We start from the raw sequence: 19,452 nt of genomic DNA, 5'->3' as shown, positions 1-19,452 counted from the left end.
TTCAAAGCTGTAGGTAACCCCCAAAATGATTGTAAATATGTTCTGAATGCCACATAATTTCAGAATAATGATGCTATTAATGGATTTGGAAATAGCTGAGTGTTTCTGTTCTGGATGTTTCAGCATCCCTACTCTTACTTAGCTTCCATTTTAGTGCATGTGCAGGTTCTTAAAAATGGAAATTTAATTCAAGGACAAATTACTACATTTTGGTGGTTGTTGGGTAACTGGTGAGAAATGTATTAGTAACTAATTTCTAATGAATGAGCACTGTCCTCACACGCTGGAAATCTCTGCTGAGTCTGGCTCTGGGATGGGCCATTCTCTGGCACGAGGACCAGGGGAAATGGCATTGACAGGTGAACTTGGAGCATCCTGGGTGAGTGCAAACATCAAAAGCTTTCAGTCCTAAGATCTCAACTCAGCATCTTTCAGAGGTCAAATCTTACTCTGAGAGGGAAACAGGAGGCACTGCTGAAGGGCTGTAGTGGGAGCACTTTCAGGGAGGTTGCCTGTCAAATGAAGGTCTTTTCCTCATGGATGAGAACAGTTGTGTGAGCTGTTTCACCAGGGAGTTTGTGAAGGATTGATAGCTATCCTCTCCCTTATCCAAATCTGATAAACCTCACTAAGCCTATCCACTGATACTCTGTTAACATTCCCATTTCTTTGGTTGGAATCCTCCTTTCTCTGTTTCCTCTTATCTCAGCAGCACACAGTATCCTGACCACTTCAGACCCCATCTTCTCTTTGTTTTGTTAATTTAATCTCTGCATTCAGGTTTTTATTCTCATTTTGTAAGAAGCTTCAGCACTGCCTGTCACCCACAGCCTCTTGGAGCACAGCACCCTGTCACAGAGGCTGGACTTCTCACAGAGCTGACCAACTTGTCTATAAATAACACATCTTGCTGGATAAATGTTTGGAAGGGGATTTATTTGTGCTCAGAATAATTTCTGTGGTGAGAGCCTGCATGTGCAATAAACAAGTGGATGACGACTTGAAAATGGTGTGAGGGCATCCAGCAGAAAAGTCCCTAAGCTCTTTCTAAATCCATATTAATAAAGCTATTACTGCAACCTCATGTGACACTTCAAAATTTTTTTATCTGTGTATACTCTTACTTTTTGATAGGAATAACTGGCTCTTGGATTTATAATTCTTCAAGAGGATTTAATACAGAGTTTATTAACCTTATTTATGCCTGCATTTCTGCATTGGTAATTTGTATCAATAACAAGATTGTGCTGGTATCCAGGAGTAAAGCTTGGTTGTGCTGAGGCTGTGCAAGAACCTGTCCCTGTCAGAATGTTCGTAGCCCAAGTTAAGGGAGGATCTCCTGCAGGAGAGGACAGTGATGACCATGGCATAGCATCATCCAAAACTGTAGGAGCAGTGTAAGTGTGTTATGGTTCTTTCTCCTCCAGCAGTTTTCTTTCCAGCTGCTGGTCTGAACCTTGTAATTCTTGCTGGATTTTTCCTCTCAGAATGATATCATTGCTTTTTGAATCCATGTGAAATGTATCCAGTGCAGACACTGGCACAGGCTGCTGGGGGGAGAAAGCAGCTGTTCAGAGACAGAAGTAGAGAATCTGGGTGAGGAGACAAAATGGTGCCATTTTCACCCTGTGGAAGAACTTGTCAAGGAAGAATGGAAATTTCAAATTTTTTCACCTGCAATGGATAAAGCATCAGTGATCAGGGATCCAGATTTGTGTCTGCACAGGCTGTAGCTGCACCAGGGATTAATTGCAGGTATTAATCCTTGCACATAGGTAGTTAAGTACCTGTCTGCCTAAATAATTGACTTCCAACAGACAGCCTTTAAGAACACTACTGACTTCCTGTGCACAATTTCTGAAAATGCAAGTATCTGCCTTTTTAAAATAAGACTACATAAAAAGAAAAATCTTATTTTCTGGTTTTTAGAGCAGAAGTAATTTGAGTCTTCACAATACTAGGTATGTTGCAGTCATAGGTCAGGGTTAGCAGTGTTGAATTTGCTGGCTTGGAGGAGCTGGCAGCCTCCTTATTTCCCTGGTGAAGGTTTTCTGCTCCCAGTGTACCCAACCTTTGTCACAATGGATTGGACAAGTTTAGGAATGTGTTTACTGAGTCTAAAAGAGAAATTAAATACGAGAGGCTGTAATTAAAGCAACACAATTTGGGGTCTGTGTGGACTTTGCTAACTATTGCAGAACTTGCTAAATCTCTGCTGAGAGAGACAGTAAGCAGTGTTCTGTCAGCTCAGGAAGGCAAAGAGCACTTGAGAGTGGCTTTAGAAGAGAAGAGCTGCCATCCTGTATCAGCTGAAATGGCACTGAACCCCTTTACTGCACTCTTGTTCCTACTAAGGGGACTCTGGGATGAGAACAAGGCTCTGGCCCCATCTCTTCTGGCTGTGTCACTGGTTCTCACCTGAACCACTGGTTTCACTCAATATGGAAATTGTGTCTTGCAGATGAGGAGTTGGAAGTGCACCATTTTCCCCTTTCCCAACAGTCAGATACAGTGAAATGATGTATTGACTGTTAGCAGATTATTTATCCATACCATGGTTTATTCTGCTAAACTATAGCACAGAGACAGATCATGGGGAACTTTTGCAGGCAGTGGATGGATTCATACTGACCTTGTGCAGTTGGCCGAGGTGAGAGCCAGAAATTCCTGCAGGAATCTCATGCCAGTGACAGCCCCACTACCCAGAGCATCTTCTCCTGGACCCTGTGTTTCAGGATTTTCATTGCTGACACATATCTCAGAATTAGTTCTAGATTTTCACCTTTATGATATGATGATATGCCAGATTAAAAATGAACTGGATAAAGGTTTTGTAAATTCATAAGGGAAGCCACAGTAAGCACAGGTGTGCTCAGCTGTAACCATGTCCTTGCCATGGCAGCTCCCAGGCTTTCCTGTGTATATAGATCATTTCCAGGATTCTCAGGTGCTGAACTTTCCACTTTTCCTGGCACAGGTCCAGGCTCATGTGTTGCTCTCCATAAAAAGCAGCAGCCCCTCCAAGTGAGGGGTCCTTTTCTTGGAAGGTCCAACTGCAGAAAACTTTGAGTCAGCTCTTGCCAGTTGCCCTGGTTAACAGCCTTCAGGTCAGCTGAGAACTATTGGCTGAAGGAAGAAATTTAAAGCACGCTAAAGCTGTTCATCCCTCCAGCAGATGCACCTGGTGATGAACCAGCTGAAGGAGGGAAATTGCAAAGCTGATTTAAAGTCACCTTCCCCCATAATGCTCCTGCACCTACGCCTGCACTCACATGAAGTGACCTTTCTATTGACAGTTAAATTGTTTTATCATCTTTTATCATTGTTCTGTAAGTATAAAGAGCATCATGTTGTCCCAGCACTGTTTTCTTCTTTGTGCAGTAAAAGGTACCTGTATTTTGCATGAGTCACACTTCAGTGTTCCCTACTGGGATTTGACCATACTGATCCAGTTCATTCCAGATCTCCACTGATAGTACTGAGACCTTTTAACTTGGTGATAATGTAGCACTGATTTTATCTTTCATTGCAGCTTGATTTAATGTGTGCTTTTGTTAAAGTTAGTTCTGTTCACTGCCTGTTAATGAATTAACATTCATTATGTGCTGTCCCTCAGTCAGCTCACAGTGACATCAAACCCAAAGGATCAGATTTTGCCATGCATTCTCCCTGAGAAACCCACAATTTTAACAGGGTTAAAGCCCATAGCATCACAGTCATACCTGTAAAAAAAATATTTATCCACTATCATATTTGGTTTTTTAGTATGTGATGAAAAGAAACATGTCTGGTCTGAAATTCCTGGCATTTTATAGAAAGTAGCTGTAGCTTCAGTGCACTTGCCATGGTGGAAGAATTTACAGTAATTTCCAAGAAGGAAAAAAAAGAATTGCTAGATTTAACAAATGCAAGTCCTTCATAAATAAGGTAGCACAGCAATGATATCCTCTGGGCTTTACATGATGTTTAATTACTGGACAGCTGGAGGGATTAATGCTTGTGCATTATGCCCTGGCCCTCAGAAATTAAACATGTACAGCTGCCACTTTATCACTGCTTAAAGTATTAGAGGTCCTTCAAAAGCGGTAGCAATTTGCAGAAAAATCCCCATTGTTATTTAGGAAAAATCTCAGCCCATAATCATATTTGTCCTGAGTTCCTTCAGAACAAAATGGCAAGAAAGAAAAGAGATTGGGAGTTACTTTTAATTGCATGCTGACAGGAAAAGTGAAGGTAGTTGCATTTTTAATATATTGGATGCTTGTTGTAATTAAACATAATTAAATAGTGTGTGAACTTAGGTTAGAGGTAAGACAGTCATTGTGTAAATCCAGAACTAAACCTTAAAGCCACGGCCCAAGCTGTGCCAGGGCTGTACCTGCAGAGTCTGAGGGCAAAATGGCTTTGCCTTCCCTGCTGGTGCCTCTTGAGCTTAGGTTTGTAAAGGAACACATCTGGCACATCTGCAAATGCAGCTTCCAGCACAGAGCGGGGCTTTGGGGGTGGCCCTGTGCTGATCCTCCTCACAGAGAAATTGTCCCTATCAGTGTTCCATGAATAATTTATTCTGTAAAGCAGAGAGGATGAAAACACAATGTGAAAACAAGACAATGCAGCAGTGCTGCAGATACTCTGAAGGAGCATGAGGGAAAAAGGGGGGCATGCAAAGAACAGCACAAGCCCACATCCCCACACAGCCACATCCTTCACAGCCTGAAGGATCATTGGTCAGGGTTCTGGAAGAGGCTGTGAAAGAGCTGCTTTTGTACAGAGATCTGGGGGTAATTAAAAGTAAAGCTTCTCAGTGCTGGACGGCAGGACACCTGTGCACATCCACACGAGCTTTGTCCTGCTGCTCTTTCTGCACTTTGGCTGGAGACATTGACTCTGCTTCTTCTCTCCAATCTCACATCGTACTGGCAGAGGAGCAAAGTTTGGCCTGTAATTATGTTTATCTTTTGGGTAGTCTATCTTTCAACAGAGCTCCTAGAGTTGAAGCAGTCAAGGAATTACATCTTATTGCCAAATACAATTATATTTCATGTCCATTAAGTGCTTTCTTCATAAGAATGCAGCTATAATTTTGAGTCTGTTCATCCAAAAAGCAAGAAACTGTTTAGTTTTATTCAGGGAAATCTTCTGTAGCTGGCAATGCCAATGATGATGCTATGATGGCAGATATGTGGGTAGGAGTTGCATCCTGCAGTGGCCACCAGTACATATGTGTTACACTAATTAACAGTTCTGCTTCCTGAGCATATGATCTGAAGGCTAAATCAAAATCAGTAGCCTGAACTCAGCACAGTCCTACGCAGGAGAGGACCATGTCATGTTTGATGCAAGAGGGAAAAAATAAGTTGGTTTATGAGTCATATTAACAGATAAAACTAATCTGAAAGTCATCTTAGTGGCTGAAATACTCTTTTCATAGAGAGTGATATAAGGGTTGGATTAACTTTGCTTTTACTTTGCAAAGAAATTTGTTCATTAGATAAAATGTAATGACAAAGGTTTAGCTCACAATAAGCACCACTTCATTATCCTTCTTTGTTCCAACAACTTTAAAATACTTGTTCATGTTGAACATGGTGAGTCTTCATCTCAGCCCAAATCCAGGAAAGTACTGCTTTCTACTCCCAAATCATAGAAACTGCAGGGCAAATCCTAATGCCATGGAAATCTCATTGCTGTTAATGTGAGCACAGTCAGCACACTACCCTTGCAGGTTTAATTGCAGTGAGTGTCACTCAGTGATTAAATTTTCCATTTGAGTAGAAAAATCTATTACTGTTTGCCATTCTTTTCTGGAACTGTGGGTACATAGGTACATTGTCTATATCACGTAATAGCTGTGCCCCCTAATTATCACATAACTGAAAACAGTCAGGGGCTAGTTGTTTCCTGAGCAGTCTGTCAGTCTCTCCCCATCCCAAAATCACCACAGGGCTCTTGTGTTTATGAACATAGTCATTATAGGATGTACTTACATTCATAACCTTGAATGGGGCTTCACCAAACTCTGCCAATTGCTTTGTTGCATCCTCAGTGCTTCTTTTTAAGGTTCTTCTTTCAGTTCAGTTGTCTTGCAAACCATTTTATTTCTAAATCTCTTAATTGTTATTGAACTTACATTCAAGCTCACTTTGGATCACTGTTCCTAGAGAAATGTAAGACATGGTTGGTAAACTGGAGAGAGTTGAGAAGGCAAAGCTCTCAGCCTTGCCTTGTTTTGTCTGTGCTCCAGAAGAGTTAACAGTGCATGTTCCAAATGCAGTAAATGTTTAATAATGAAGCAAACTGCAATAAGCAATATCTCCTCTTACAGACAGTTGCCATCAAGCAAAGTAAATTAGTAAATGGAAATTTTATGGGGCACTGACCTCACTGCTTTCAATGTGAGCTCTGCTTTGATCATCACTGCTCAGGTGAGTTCAAACCTGTGAGTCAGCAACCTCCAGGATTCTCTGCTTAGTTATGGCAGCAACTTCTAAATGGCTTGTTTGATTCTGGGGAAATTGCTCAGCTTTTCCACTGGTTAATCTGGTACCATCTCTGCCCTTAGGAATGGGGAAGGAGAAGGAGAAAGTGGCAGGCCAGTGACATGGCTGTGGGGCCATGGATTGGGATTCCTTGCCTTTCCCACATTTCCTAATGATAAACTCAGTTGTGCTGTCATTTCCCAATGTGGTTGAAATGTAGCTTTTAGGATTCCAATGAAGTCTCTCTTGAGCTGGACATAAGGAACCAGAAAACAGGCAGGTCATGTCTCTGTGTCAGCCGATGAGCACAAAGTGGGAATCTGCCCAGTGGGTGGAAGGTGACATCCATGGATTGGCTTTTCCTAGCAAAGTGTGTGTGATTTAAACTCTGCAATGGCAAAATTAAATTGTGGTTGTGCAGAAAATGCCATACACAGAAATTCTGTGCAGAAAATTCATAACCACAGGGAGTCCTGCTGAATCCAAGAGGTTTCTGTGTGCAGTAATGTGGGATTTGTGTGCCCTGTCCCAGAATGAAGCTCTGCTCAGGAATGCCCTGTTCTGCTTGCTGAATGTTCATATATTCCTCAGAAATACAGAATTTTGTGTGATAATATTAGAGCAGATGTTAGTTTAATGGCTATTATCAGATGTTTCTGAGGGATTTGCCAAATTGGTGTAATTTGTAAAATTGCCATTTTAATAAGCAAGTCATGTCTAAGGGAATAGGAGTGAGTTTGTCCTGTACAGGCTCCAATTTTCAAAGTCAGGAAAGAAACTCACTAGACGCTTCACAGCACATTTGTTTTCCTGTTAAATTTTGGCTACTACCAAACATCTCCAATCTGATTCAGCTGAATATATTCCAGTCTGAATATAAAAGAGTAATAATAATTTTTTTATCCTCATGAGATTTACTGTGGGGTGTCTTGGATTGTCACAAAAGCAGGACAGTATTAACCTTATTCTGACCATCCATTTTTGTCTTTCAAGCTGCTTTATTTTAACCTTAAACCCTCTACACTGGCTTCACTTTTTCCTATTTTGAGGTCATTTTCAGTCATTTAGCCAGAAGAGCATCAGATAAACTTCCTAACCATTTCCTGGTTTGAAGCAAAATTGAGGAGACTGCAGGTATGAGTTGTAACCTTATTGCACATACATGAAATTAAAGACAGACCGTGCAGAATAGTCATTCCTTTGTACATAAACTGCTTCTCTCTGTAAATTTAGGGTCATAATTAATTCTATTTCCAGATAATTAAACCACTTGGATTGAATATATGAATCTCAGGAAATACATTCTAAATCACCAAATACATTTTTGAACCAACTATTATTTGTCAGCAGGGGCTTTGGCATCTTGTTGCTGGGTTATAATTAACTAATACTATGCAAATAGTGCTGCAGAGAATGGAAAATGACTGATTTGTGTTTGAGGGCAGCGTGTGACAAAGGCAGCCAGCACATGCAAATATTAATTTGCAGGAGTGTGTGAGATGGCTCCTTAGCTCCATTAGTGATTTGAACAATATCAGGAATTACTATTCCTTCTGCAGCCTCCATCTAGATGGGCTTTTCGGTATCAATCACCATAGCAACAACCACTGGTGGGAGTGAGGCTGCAATTCCACTGCATTATTCCCTCCATGGGAGGCCTGTCATTTTTTCAGAGCAATGAGCTTCAAGGTCATCTTCATTTACCTCCATCTCTTTTGCTGTCCTTCCTGGAGGGCAGCTTTCCATGGGAAACTTGTCCTTCCAGGCACGAATCTGTGCTTTAAAGACTGGCATTTGACAGAAGATCTGTATGAAATATTCAGGTATTTGGTAACCAATTGACTGCAGGCAAAATAAATAATTTAGACAGAATTAAACCTGAAAATAAATACTAGTTAAGCAAAACTAACATACTGACAGTGCTGGTAACTGGCAGTTCTTACATGATCTACCCTGTCTGCACTCTGTGACTTCCTTATCCATGGCCTAGCTCAGAGATTGGTTCCTCTGGGCTGCTGGATTTGCACTTGGGACAGAAATCCTGGGCAGATGGAGCTCAGAAATCCCACCCCTCACCCCTGCTGAACTCAAATCCTAAATCTCAGAGCTTGGAAGAGTTTCTCAAGTCCAGCAACCTCTCCTGGCAGTGTTGAAGCAGCCATGAATCAAACAGCAGATGTCTCCCTCCCTGATGCAAATGTTGATATGCATAAATCATCCTTTGCCCGCTCCAGAAGATCCATTATCAGATTTTTAAAAAACATAAATTTTCAGACACATTTTTTTTAAGTTGCTTTGGTGACAATGTCAGAAAAATACAGTGTACTAATTCATCTTATTGTCTTGTCTTCAGCATCAGTGGATAATTGCTGCTATCCACTTTACCACAAATTTTGCCAAATAATTATTCTTCAAGCCATTCATGTAATTTCAAGTAGAAATGGCTCTTTTGGAGGAGAGATGAATTAAATACCTGAGTCTTACTGAAAAGCTATAAAATCTTTAATTAGAGATTAGCAATAACAGCAGTTATAGTCCATTGTACATAATTCCAGCTCCTGGTAATGATGGACATATCATTTATTTCATTTTTTATTTCTACCCAGATTTGAGGATTCGTGCTTGATATAGTTGTCCATTGTAGAAATGTTATGTACAAATATATATTTTTTGAAATGACAGTTTTTAATGAGCACTCTGTATTTTTAGAGAATTCTACATCTTGAGAGCATTCTGCTTTTTTGTAAAAGCACTTTAAAAGCATGTGGCAGAATTATCTGAATTTTTGGTGCCATGCCTGAGCTAAGATTGTCCCTGCTGCACCAGACTCTCACTAAAGCCTCTGGTTAAATCCTGGCTCTGGGCAAAAGAGAACCAGCCAGTACTGAAACACTAACTCCACAACTGCAATATCTCTGATCTTCTGTTATTTTAGTATTTTTAACTTCCTCTATCCCAAGGCTGCTTCTGCTGCACTCTCCTCAAGAGAAGTGACAAGAGTGCAGCTGCAGGCTGTGAGGCAAAACTGTGACAGTTGTGCTCTACAGATTGGCACATAGCACAGGGCAAAAATTAATGCAGAATACCTCTGGTATATTTTGTCTGTAGGCAAAATTACATCTTCATCATCATTTATGTGTGATATTTTACTTCCTAAAACTGTGAAGTACCTTTACACATTACAGTGCTCTACAGTAAACTGATGTTAGAGTTATGCTTTGAAGGCTGTTGATTAAACACCTTGTGACAAACATTTGCAGCGTTTCTGTTGGGATCACTCATATTTGAAGTAGGTTTTGCACCTTAGAGTACAACATTTATTAATTGCTTCTGCGCTAAAGAAAGCAAATTATTATTTGATTGCTTGGTCTTCAGTGAATCAATCTATAATAGGACAGGTAGTAAATTTGGAGAATGCAAACAGATTGCTTAAGACAAAAGATACCGCAGTGATCACTTAATTACTGTTGGCACGTTTTCTACTGAAGTGCTCTGGAGGCAACAAAATACCGTGGTGATGGGACTGTGAGGTACCCTGACAGATTTGTGGAAGGGGATGTGAAGTAAAGTGTCCCTGGGGCTTTCCTGCCCCGTGCCCGTCTCTGCAGGTGCTGTGTGAGATAACTCTGGTGCTTTATTTACTGGCTCTTGGCTGGGGTGCCAGGCGGTGCCACAGCGCCCGGCAGCAGCGGCGGCTCCGCTCCCCGGGCTGGGAGCTGCAGCCTCAGCCCGACCCTGCCGTGCCCAGAGATTGCAGCTCCTGGGGAGGATGAGCAAGGCTGAGAGCTGCTGATGCTCTCTGCCCTCCCATGGCAGCAGCAGAGCACACGGGAGGGGTGGATGGAGCTCTGCTGGAGGACTGTGGAGGTGGAGAGGGGAATTACAAACAGCCAAACTGCTGGGCTCATTCCTGGGAAGAGAGCTTGTGTCTAGTGCTGGCATCACACTGAACTTAATTTTTAAAAAGAAATAAAATAATCATGACTATGCAATTTTTCTAGCTAGCAATTCTTATGCTTCACTGAGAAAGTCCTCATGAGAGGTTACAAAAGCTGAACTGCTTCTACTTTCTGGCTGTGATTACCAGCAATTTTATATCTGTACTGGGATTTGTAGGTGCAAAGGAGGAGCTTTTGTGCAAACTTCCATTGTCTGTATCCCACTCCTGTGTTTATCAGTCGCTAATTTGTGAATGCAGCAGATTTCTGAAGGGAAATATCGACAAAGAGGAGGGAAGGGTGGAGGTGGGACCAGGAAAACAACGAGGGGAAAAAGAGGGGCTCATTACAGTTGGTGGAAAGGAAATTTATGCACATGTAGAATGTGCAAATAATTACAATCTTGCCCAAACATCAGGGATCAAAGAACTATGCAAGAATTTGCTCTATGATCTGTTTCTGAGATTCATCAAAATAATGCCAGAAAAGCAATTTCTTCTTCTCGGCCTTTATCTGTTACAGAAGCTGTATATAGCCATAGAAATATTCCTGTTTTCCTACTACCATTTTAAAATAAATTGGTAAGATGATAACTGTTACCTTAAATTTCCACTTTCTGGAGGAATGTTCCATATGCAGTTCCATATAATGTCTCCTCTGAAGACAGTGTTAAATTATCTAGGTGTGTACTGATCAGTATGGGTTAAATAGATGATTTCTAGTTGTGGGGTAAGGATAAAAAAATCTACTGAATGGAGATAAAGAGCAGAATTTGGGTAATATTCAGAGCATTTTGATGGTCTCAGTTTTGCTGTGCAATAGAGAAAGGTTTTAAATGCTTCTCCACCAGATTGTGCTTGTATTTCAGGTCCTTATCAGAAGGATTCAGCTCCTAGTATTAGTTGTCTGATCTCAGTTCCTTCTGAACTGAAGGGAAGAAACTGTGGCTGTCCCAAGGGACAGGTGCCTGTTAAAGGCACCTCAATATCCAAAATTCCAAGTGCAGAAGGAGCCTGAGCAGCTCCTTTGGTGCCTCGCTCTGTTGTGTTCTGTGATTGCTGTCGAGTGGGGCAGCTGAGATTCTCTTTGACCTTCCTCCCTGCTGGAGGGAGCCTGGGTCCTGGCCAGGGCGTGGGAGCATTGCAGCAAGGAAGGCAATTCTGTTTCTCTTCTAATTATGTGGGTTGCTGTGCTCTAACATCTGGAAAACCTGGGAGTAAATGGCACAGAGCACAGGGCAGGAGGGGAGAGGTGTATATATATATATATATATATATATATGTGCGTGTGTATTTGTGTGCATGTCTGTGTATATTCATGTTCTGATGTAAAATGAGAGGCTGCTTAGGTTATCAAACAGAGGCCAGCAAGTTTGCCAGACAGAATGTAATTAGAAATCTGTGCAAGTGGACATGTTCTTAATTGCTGGATAAATACAAGTTTATTCCCAGGTATAAACCAGACATAATACAGCAGTAGAATCCCACTGGGCTCCTGTCACTGGCTGAAATCTGGGATATGACAGGTCCTTTAGAGGGATCCTGCTGCTTTCCAGGTGCAATTGCTATTGCAGTGATTGGTACCATCTAAACTGTGTGATTTAATGTAGGGACTGCAGATATGGCAGTGAGTAGTTCTTCTGAAGACAAAAAAGATTCCCAAGTGCAATGCAAAAAATAAAAAAACATCTTATTGTAATTTATTTGCATTTATATTTATTGTATTTGTAATTTATCAAAGCCATAACTTCTGTAGAGGGCTGAAACTGCAGAAAAATTGTTCTTTTCTAAGTAACTACCTCAAAGTACTTACAGAGAATTTCTTGCGTGGTTTTGGTTCCCCCACACCTTGATGGAATAAAGTGACTGCGAACTGCACTTTGTTGGAACACCTGAAAGTTTAATTTGAGCAGGCATCTCTGGTTCAGCTGTCCATTAGGCTTGCAGAGGAGAGTGCTCCACTCAGCTTCTATCTGACAAGCGCCTCATTTGTATGTTAATGTTGAGTTGTGATTTCCAGGGAAGGCATTCAGCGTGTTGTAAAGGGCCTTACTGGCAGATTGCAGCTAAATTGATGCTCGACTCACTAAATATTTACCCTACACATCCCACTTAATATGTCCAAAACCAGGCATACTGTGAAATCCTGAAACCTGATTCTGTGCTTATGAAAGTCAGGAAGCCTGGTAATGTCAGCGTGGAGCCAAGTGGAGCCCTGGCACTGCCAGCACAGCCCCAGCCTCTCCCTGCAACCTCCCATTCCCATTCCACACTGCTGCTGCCACCTGGGGCTCCCCTGGCTGCTCCTCAATGCCAGGGCAGCACTGCCCCTGCTTCTCCCACCCTGAGTTCCCACAGCCCTGTTGCCCCTCCTTCTCCAGGGCTGCCCCTGTCCCTGGAGGATGCATCCTGAGGCACAGTTGAGGAGCACTGTGTCCTCAACAGCTCCTTGCCGTGTAGTAACCACTGGGAGGAATGTTTTGGGGTAGGACAGCTGTGGTAATGCCTTTGTGCCTTTGCACTCAGACATCCCTAAAATGCTAAAGCTGGGGCAGTGGTGAGGGCTGGGTTGGACAGCTCCCAGCTCACCTGTTTGTTTTTATTCCCAAGCCTGTTCTCCCAATGAGTTCCAGTGCAGTAACAAGTCGTGCATCTCCATCATCTTCGTGTGTGACGGTGACAACGACTGCGGGGATGGCAGCGATGAAAGGAAGTGCTCCCCTCTGACCTGCAGCCCCAGCGAGTTCCAGTGCAACAACAGCATGTGCATCCCGGAGCAGTGGGTGTGCGACAACCAGCCCGACTGCGAGGACCAGTCGGACGAGTCCATGGACAGGTGTGGCTACGACGCCAGGGCTCTGAACACGTGCGCGGCCCACGAGTTCCAGTGCAGCAACGGAGAATGCATCCACCTCAACTGGAAGTGTGACGGGGACGAGGACTGCAAGGACAAGTCTGACGAGCAGGACTGCCGTGAGTTTCTGCAGGGGCCGGGCCCAGGGCTCTCTGGGATGGGGAGGAAGGGCCAGGAGGCTGCTGAGGGCTCTGTTTGAAGGAAGGCTTTGATGTCTGACAGCAGCTGTGCCAGACAAGGAGCGCTTGTGTCCCACACAACAAGGCTGGGTGCCCAGCCCAGCAGGGTCAGGTGCATTCCACACTCCTTTTGTGTTTTTTCCTTGAGAATCCATAGGGAGGTGTAAGAGCTGTTGGATGGTACTGAGCCTCAGAAAAGATCTGTTTCACTAGAAGGACAAGGAGTGGAAAATGAGAAAAATGTTCAAAGCCCTCAGGCTGCATGGTGGGGTCACAGCTGTAGGTTAGAAGCTGCTATGCTAAAGGGAATATATGATCAGCAGAAAAAATAATTCATTTTCTGCCTCTGAAGTTGGAGTATACTGAACAAGGCAGTCAAGAGAAGTACCTCTGAAGAATCCAGTTTGAAATGCATTTTGAGCTTGGCTTGATAAAGGCACAGAGCTAATAAATAATGTATTTCTTTTCAGCTGGCTTTATGCATTTAACATGTTGGTGTTGGTATGTGTGGTATTTTGAATGTTTCATCCATTTTTAGCCACTAAACTGTTCAAGCTGGTCACTTACCTGAGGAGGGAGAGAGAAGAAAACAAGAGCAAAATGTTTTGCTAGAATATTCATAATGACAAGATTGAAATTAAATATTTACATACTGTTTATATTTAGCAGCTCTGACATTGGGCCACCTCTGGGGAGGAAGGCAGCAACCAGCTGCAAACCCAGGGATTTTTGCAAGGTATCTGAGAAAATTCATCACTTTTGCCAGCAACATCCTTTGATACCCATGACAATGGCCAGGCTGGTGAGCAGCTGTGTGGGAGAGCCCTTCAAGGATCTGGGAATCACAGTCTCTTCCAGGCAGAGAAGGAGATATAAATTCAGCAGCTTCTTTAACAAGAGGAGGACGTAGTGAATCCTGGACACCACTTACTGTTTGCACTGCAGGAGAGCAAGGGGATGAGCCACAGGTTACCCTGGAGCTGCTGTGCCTTTAAAATAGACAAGGACTCTTTTAAGAGAGACGAGCTGAATAGGGGAAGCCTAAAATGTTTTGTTAGGAAGAGAGCAGCTTTGGTTGCTCTTTTTTGGGTACAAGGCTGTCAACCCCTCCCAAGGAGGGGTGGATTAGGTAGGCTGTCTTTTCTTTCATCTCCAAGAAGGTGCTAAAGTTGCTGACAGAGCTCTTGGGCAGCAGGTACCCAGGCAGTACTGCCAGGCTCTGAAGGATCACAGGGACCAGGGAGTCAGGAGAAAAAGCTGGTTCCTGGCTCTGTTTCAGGAAAGCTATGTAGAAACACAGCTGCTGGAGATGGGCCCTGCTGGCTGGGGCAGCCTGGGTGGTTTGGGGCAGTCCTGTACCTGTGTCCCCTCCAAATCAGGAGGCAGTGCCAAGGGCTATGTTACATACAAAGGTGAAGAACTGGTGTCTGGTACAGGGGACTCCAGCAGAACTAATCTCTGTCCCAGGGGATGCATCCCCTGCAGTGACAGCAACCTGAGAGGAGTTTGGACAGCTCAGGACAGGGAAACAGAGAGGTGGGGAGAGCTCCCTTCTGTTGACAAGTGGAGAAAGAGTGGAGCAGCTCATGGATGGTGCTTTCTGATGAAATGCTTCTTATCCCTGTTCAACTTGAACCATATGAAGTCTTTTACAGGCCCCATTTATTTTGACATTTTGCTGGGTGAGAGGAGTGGGACTGTGCCCATGTACCTTCCTGAGGCAGAGGGCCCACTGTTCCCCAGCCTCTTTCCTGGGTGTGACAGGCATCAGCCATGTCCAGCTGAGCTCAAACTGCCCAGCCATGAGGACTGAAGGAGCACAGCTCCACCAGCCTCCCTGAGCTGCAGGGCAGCCTCAGCCAGCAGCACTTGCAGAGGCACCAGAGTCAGCTCCCAGGGCAGAGGATGCAGCTGGACACTGCTGCAGCACAGCACGGTGCTGACAACCAGTGGAGAAAGGGGGAAATGTGGCAGAAGTGACTGGAGAGAATTCTGAGTAGTGGAGATTTAGCACAATGAGGGTCTCTTTCCAGAAAGTCTCAGTCCAACACAATGTAGAGTTTGTCTGCCTGGGAGAAGCAAGCATATGAGCTGATCGTGCTGCTTTCAGTGGATTGGGAAACAGGGATTCAAAGCCCCATTGTTTTAGCTACCTCAGTGCTCCTCTGCACAGAGTACCTGGTTCTGGTTCTACCCCAGTGCCACAGCAGCGTGTGAGCTCACGGCCGTTCGCACTGCATGGATGGGATTCTCTGAGACAGCAAGCAGGAGAGGCCTTGCAGCACTCAGTGCTCGTGTAGCTGATGTGTTGGCTGGGTCAGAGCCAAAATTAATATGGCCATCCTAAATGCAACTGCTGCTGAGGTACACCTGCCTGCAGTAAGAAAGGGACACTGGGAGCTCTGGAAACTCAGCGTCACTGCTCATCTGTTGGACTGAAGAGTTGAGGGACCTTTATGATTCTTTTCCTCTCCAGAAATTCTCTGTTTGAGATCAGTATCATGGGGAATGCAGAGAGTTACAGGTATGTGACATAGTTCTCTCCCCTTAGCAACAAGGATGGCACACAGGCCCCTTGATTGGACCTGATTCAAAGTGCATGTCCCACCACTACATCTTCTCTTGCAAAAGGGGATCATATGGGGCTTGTGCAGTATAAACAGAGGGATGGGAGCTAATGCTTTACAAAAAAGTCATGAGGCCATCACCCATCATTCGTTATAAACATTTTGGATTGGTAAATGAGTAGAGCAGAAATGAAGGGTGACAATTGGTGAACAGGTTTTGGCAGAGAGACAGCAAATGAATAGGAGGGAATGAGTCATTTCAGGAAAGCTGTGTGGGAACATTGAGTGGCTGGGGGTTTTTCCATAGCATATATATTCAAATATGTATATATGTATATTTATAAAATGAGCATTAGGTTAGATTTATTAGTCTCCAAATCTGGAATGGTATTTTAAGATGTCCTTTGCAACTTGCATTAGGGCATCCAGGAGGGAGAATAAATAATGCTTACAACTGAGAGCAAGGAAACAGACCCCTTGAGACCTGACCTCACACTTTTGTGCCTCTGTCTCCCCATCTATAAACTGGGATTGATGCATTTTGCAAATGTTAGGATTTTCTTTTTTGAGGAGGAAGGGGAAAAAAAACAGAAACCAGAAGAAACTGAGGGTCAGGTTTGGAATCTGGAATATACCTGCTGAGTTTGAGCGATGCAGCTTTGTGCCCAGGATTTGTAAATGGGAAGTGTGTCTCTTTCAGGGTGCTTGTTAATTTGGCAGGGCTTTGGCAATTTGTTTTGCATTTCCATACAAATTGTATACATTGTATACAGGGCTTTGGTAATTTGCATCTGATTTGCAGAGGAGATGTCTGTAAAACTAGTGAGATTTCACTGATTTAAACCTTCCAAATTAGGCACAGCAATTTTATGAACAAGATAAAATTTATGAATTTTATCTTGTGCAAATAAACAGCACAGCTCCTCCCTCTTCTTGGATTGTTGCTTTGCTTTGGGAATGGCCTTAATGGGAACCTGCTGTCAGCTCTGCCAGTGGGGCTGACATGGGTTAGTGTCTCGACTTCAGGATACCATGGAGTTCTCCTGAAAAATGCAGAAAAATAGATATGCCATACATGCATTTTAATGCCTTTGTAAACAGTAAGAGTCATTATTGTAGCTGCCTTTTCTAGATGTCCATTGAGAGGCTCAGGGACTGTTCCTTGAAGGTCTGAACTTCCACAGCTCTGGTGGAATGAGAAGTGAGCCAGGAAACCCATCCTGGTCTCCAGACTTCTGTCTCTCCTTGAAGCTTTGTGCAGTAGAGTACAGCCCCATATCTGTGTTTTGCAGTCCCTGTAGCAACTGAACTAAGAATTGTGCTGTCATTTTTCTCTCAGTCTTGTGGCGCTTGTGCAGCATTGTCTTTGCAATTCCTACAAAATTCTCCTTAATTTTAATTCATTATGGATTCTGTTCTTAGCATTTAGCTATAACTGCTTTTGAGAAGAACTTGGAAAATTACAATTGAAGACAATTATAGGTTTTATAACAGCTGTCTTCCAAATCTGTAGCTGTTGTCACACAGATTGACTTGATAAACTGGAGACCTGTTTCTGCTCCAGAAAAGACAAAACCCCATTGGCTTTAATTACATGTTGCACTTTTGTGTGGGGTTAATATTTATAGTCAGAAATGGAGGACCATCCTATCCTACCTCCACACATAGAAGTTGCATCAGAAAAGGTGAAGCAAACTTGCTTTCAAGTTAGGGGTGAAGACAAGAAATAATTATGTCAAAGGAGTTTTCAGCAAGGCAACAGGAAAAGCCTTGCAGTGGCCAAGGTTCAGCTTGGCAGAAGTCAGGGTTTCCTGCAGAGGAGGAAAGTGCTTCCTCCATGGTCAGGGCTTCCCCAGGCAGGTGGCTGTACATGCCAGGAACAGTTTAAGCAGAAGCGACTCTGCCTCCCTGCAAGAGTTCTTGGTGCCACTGCCAGACCTGTGGTCTGTGACTCTCCCAGACCACAGCTTTGTTTCTTTCCCTCCTTCATTTTTCTGCACTTGGTAGAGCAGCAGATCCCATATGCTTAGTTTGAAGCTGCTGTCCCAGATGTCCCACTGAGGTTTCCCATTCCTGTACCTGGGTTTATTCAGCTGAAACGTGGCAACACATCTGGTCCCATAACTGTGTTTATTGCTTGGGATTTTTTTCTCACTTTACAACTTTTTGTTAATATAATGCATATGGCTTTCCTCTCCAAGGAGCAGTGCTATTTCCAAACTTTTCTCATGTGAATACTGTGTATTTCTAATGATAGGATTTCTCCCTTCCCCCACCAGCCCTGCAGTTGTGGCTTTTCCTGTCTCTGGTGCCTTTTGCTGGCTGAAGATGCACTAGAACCAAGTCCAGTGAAGCAATCATGAACCTGGATCCTGCATCCTGCAGGATGCAATCACCAATAATGTGGAGTCTTTGTGCAGCTGATACTTTATGGTATTGATGCTGGCTCACTTTGTGTCTGCAGCTCTCCTAGGTTATCTGAAAGTAGTCATTTTTATATTAGAACTAGTTTGTTAAATTGTCCAGGGCAGTCTGCAGACAGCTCTCACCTCCCATGCAGTAACACCAGTGCTGGCCTCCCCTCACTGCTCAGAAGCAGTAATTTTCTGTCAGACCACATCAGGACACAATCACATGATGGAAAGGCTGGAATCAGGAGCTCTCCAGGGTGTGCTGCCTTAATAGGATTTTAAGAATACATCCAATGGGCCCCTGAGAAGGAAGCTGCAAAACATGTCCCAGGAATGAGGAGCCTGTTTTGCCAGGCTGCCTGTATCCTGTGGAAGCACAGGGCTGCTCCCAGCTAGGGAGGTTTCTCATTCATTCTAACTTGGGGAGGGAAATATGACTGCTTTTAGCATGGTCAGTGCAGGTGTGTGGTTTATATTTTCCCCCAATTTTGATGTTTATCAGATCTGGTTTGAGTCCATCATAATCTGACCTGGACAAGTGAATTTGAGGCATGAAAACTGGGCTGATATCACGTAGGTGTTTAGGGCTGGAAACCCCAAAAACACCACGGTGCAGTGGAGCTCTTCTGCCTTCCAGTGGGCTGTTGGCTCATGGGCATTCAGTAACCTGATGACTGTGTCTCGTTGCTGCCTTCATTGCAGCTATGACCACACTGCTTTGGCAGAGTCACTACAGGTCTCTTGCTTGGACCTTAGCCCAACATGTTTTGAAATGTATCAGAAATGTATTTTTTTCTGCAGGAAGGAGAGCTGAGGAGCAGTTGCCTTTGCCTGCCCAGTGTCACTGTACACTCCCAGCTGGAAAGCAGCCAGGCCTCACACAGACTGCAGCCCCCAGAGCTGCCACACTGCTGGAAGTTTTGCTGTTTGCTTGCTTTGTTCTGTGTCACCTGAAGCTTCACTGCTGGCACTGGGTCTGTTTTGACTGGTGTCCTCATATGGGCTTTGATGCTGGTTTCCCAAGG

The 19,452-nt window shown here is 43.6% G+C and overlaps 1 protein-coding gene across 4 annotated transcripts in view; it reads left to right on the top strand.

Moving 5' to 3' along the window:
* The window catches only part of LRP8 (LDL receptor related protein 8), a 224,769-nt gene that overhangs the window by 187,563 nt on the left and 17,754 nt on the right, over positions 1-19,452 (top strand). For all 4 annotated transcript variants that reach the window (XM_079313700.1, XM_079313699.1, XM_079313698.1 and 1 more), the window contains one exon: positions 13,027-13,389. In XM_079313700.1, the coding sequence (XP_079169826.1) occupies positions 13,027-13,389 (363 nt within the window). The remainder of the gene's footprint in view (positions 1-13,026; positions 13,390-19,452) is intronic.

This window comes from Erithacus rubecula, assembly GCF_903797595.1.
Source record: "Erithacus rubecula genome assembly, chromosome: 10".
NCBI lineage: Eukaryota > Metazoa > Chordata > Aves > Passeriformes > Muscicapidae > Erithacus > Erithacus rubecula.
Note: the sequence above shows the minus strand (reverse complement) of the source record. Positions and strands in the feature narration are given on the sequence as shown.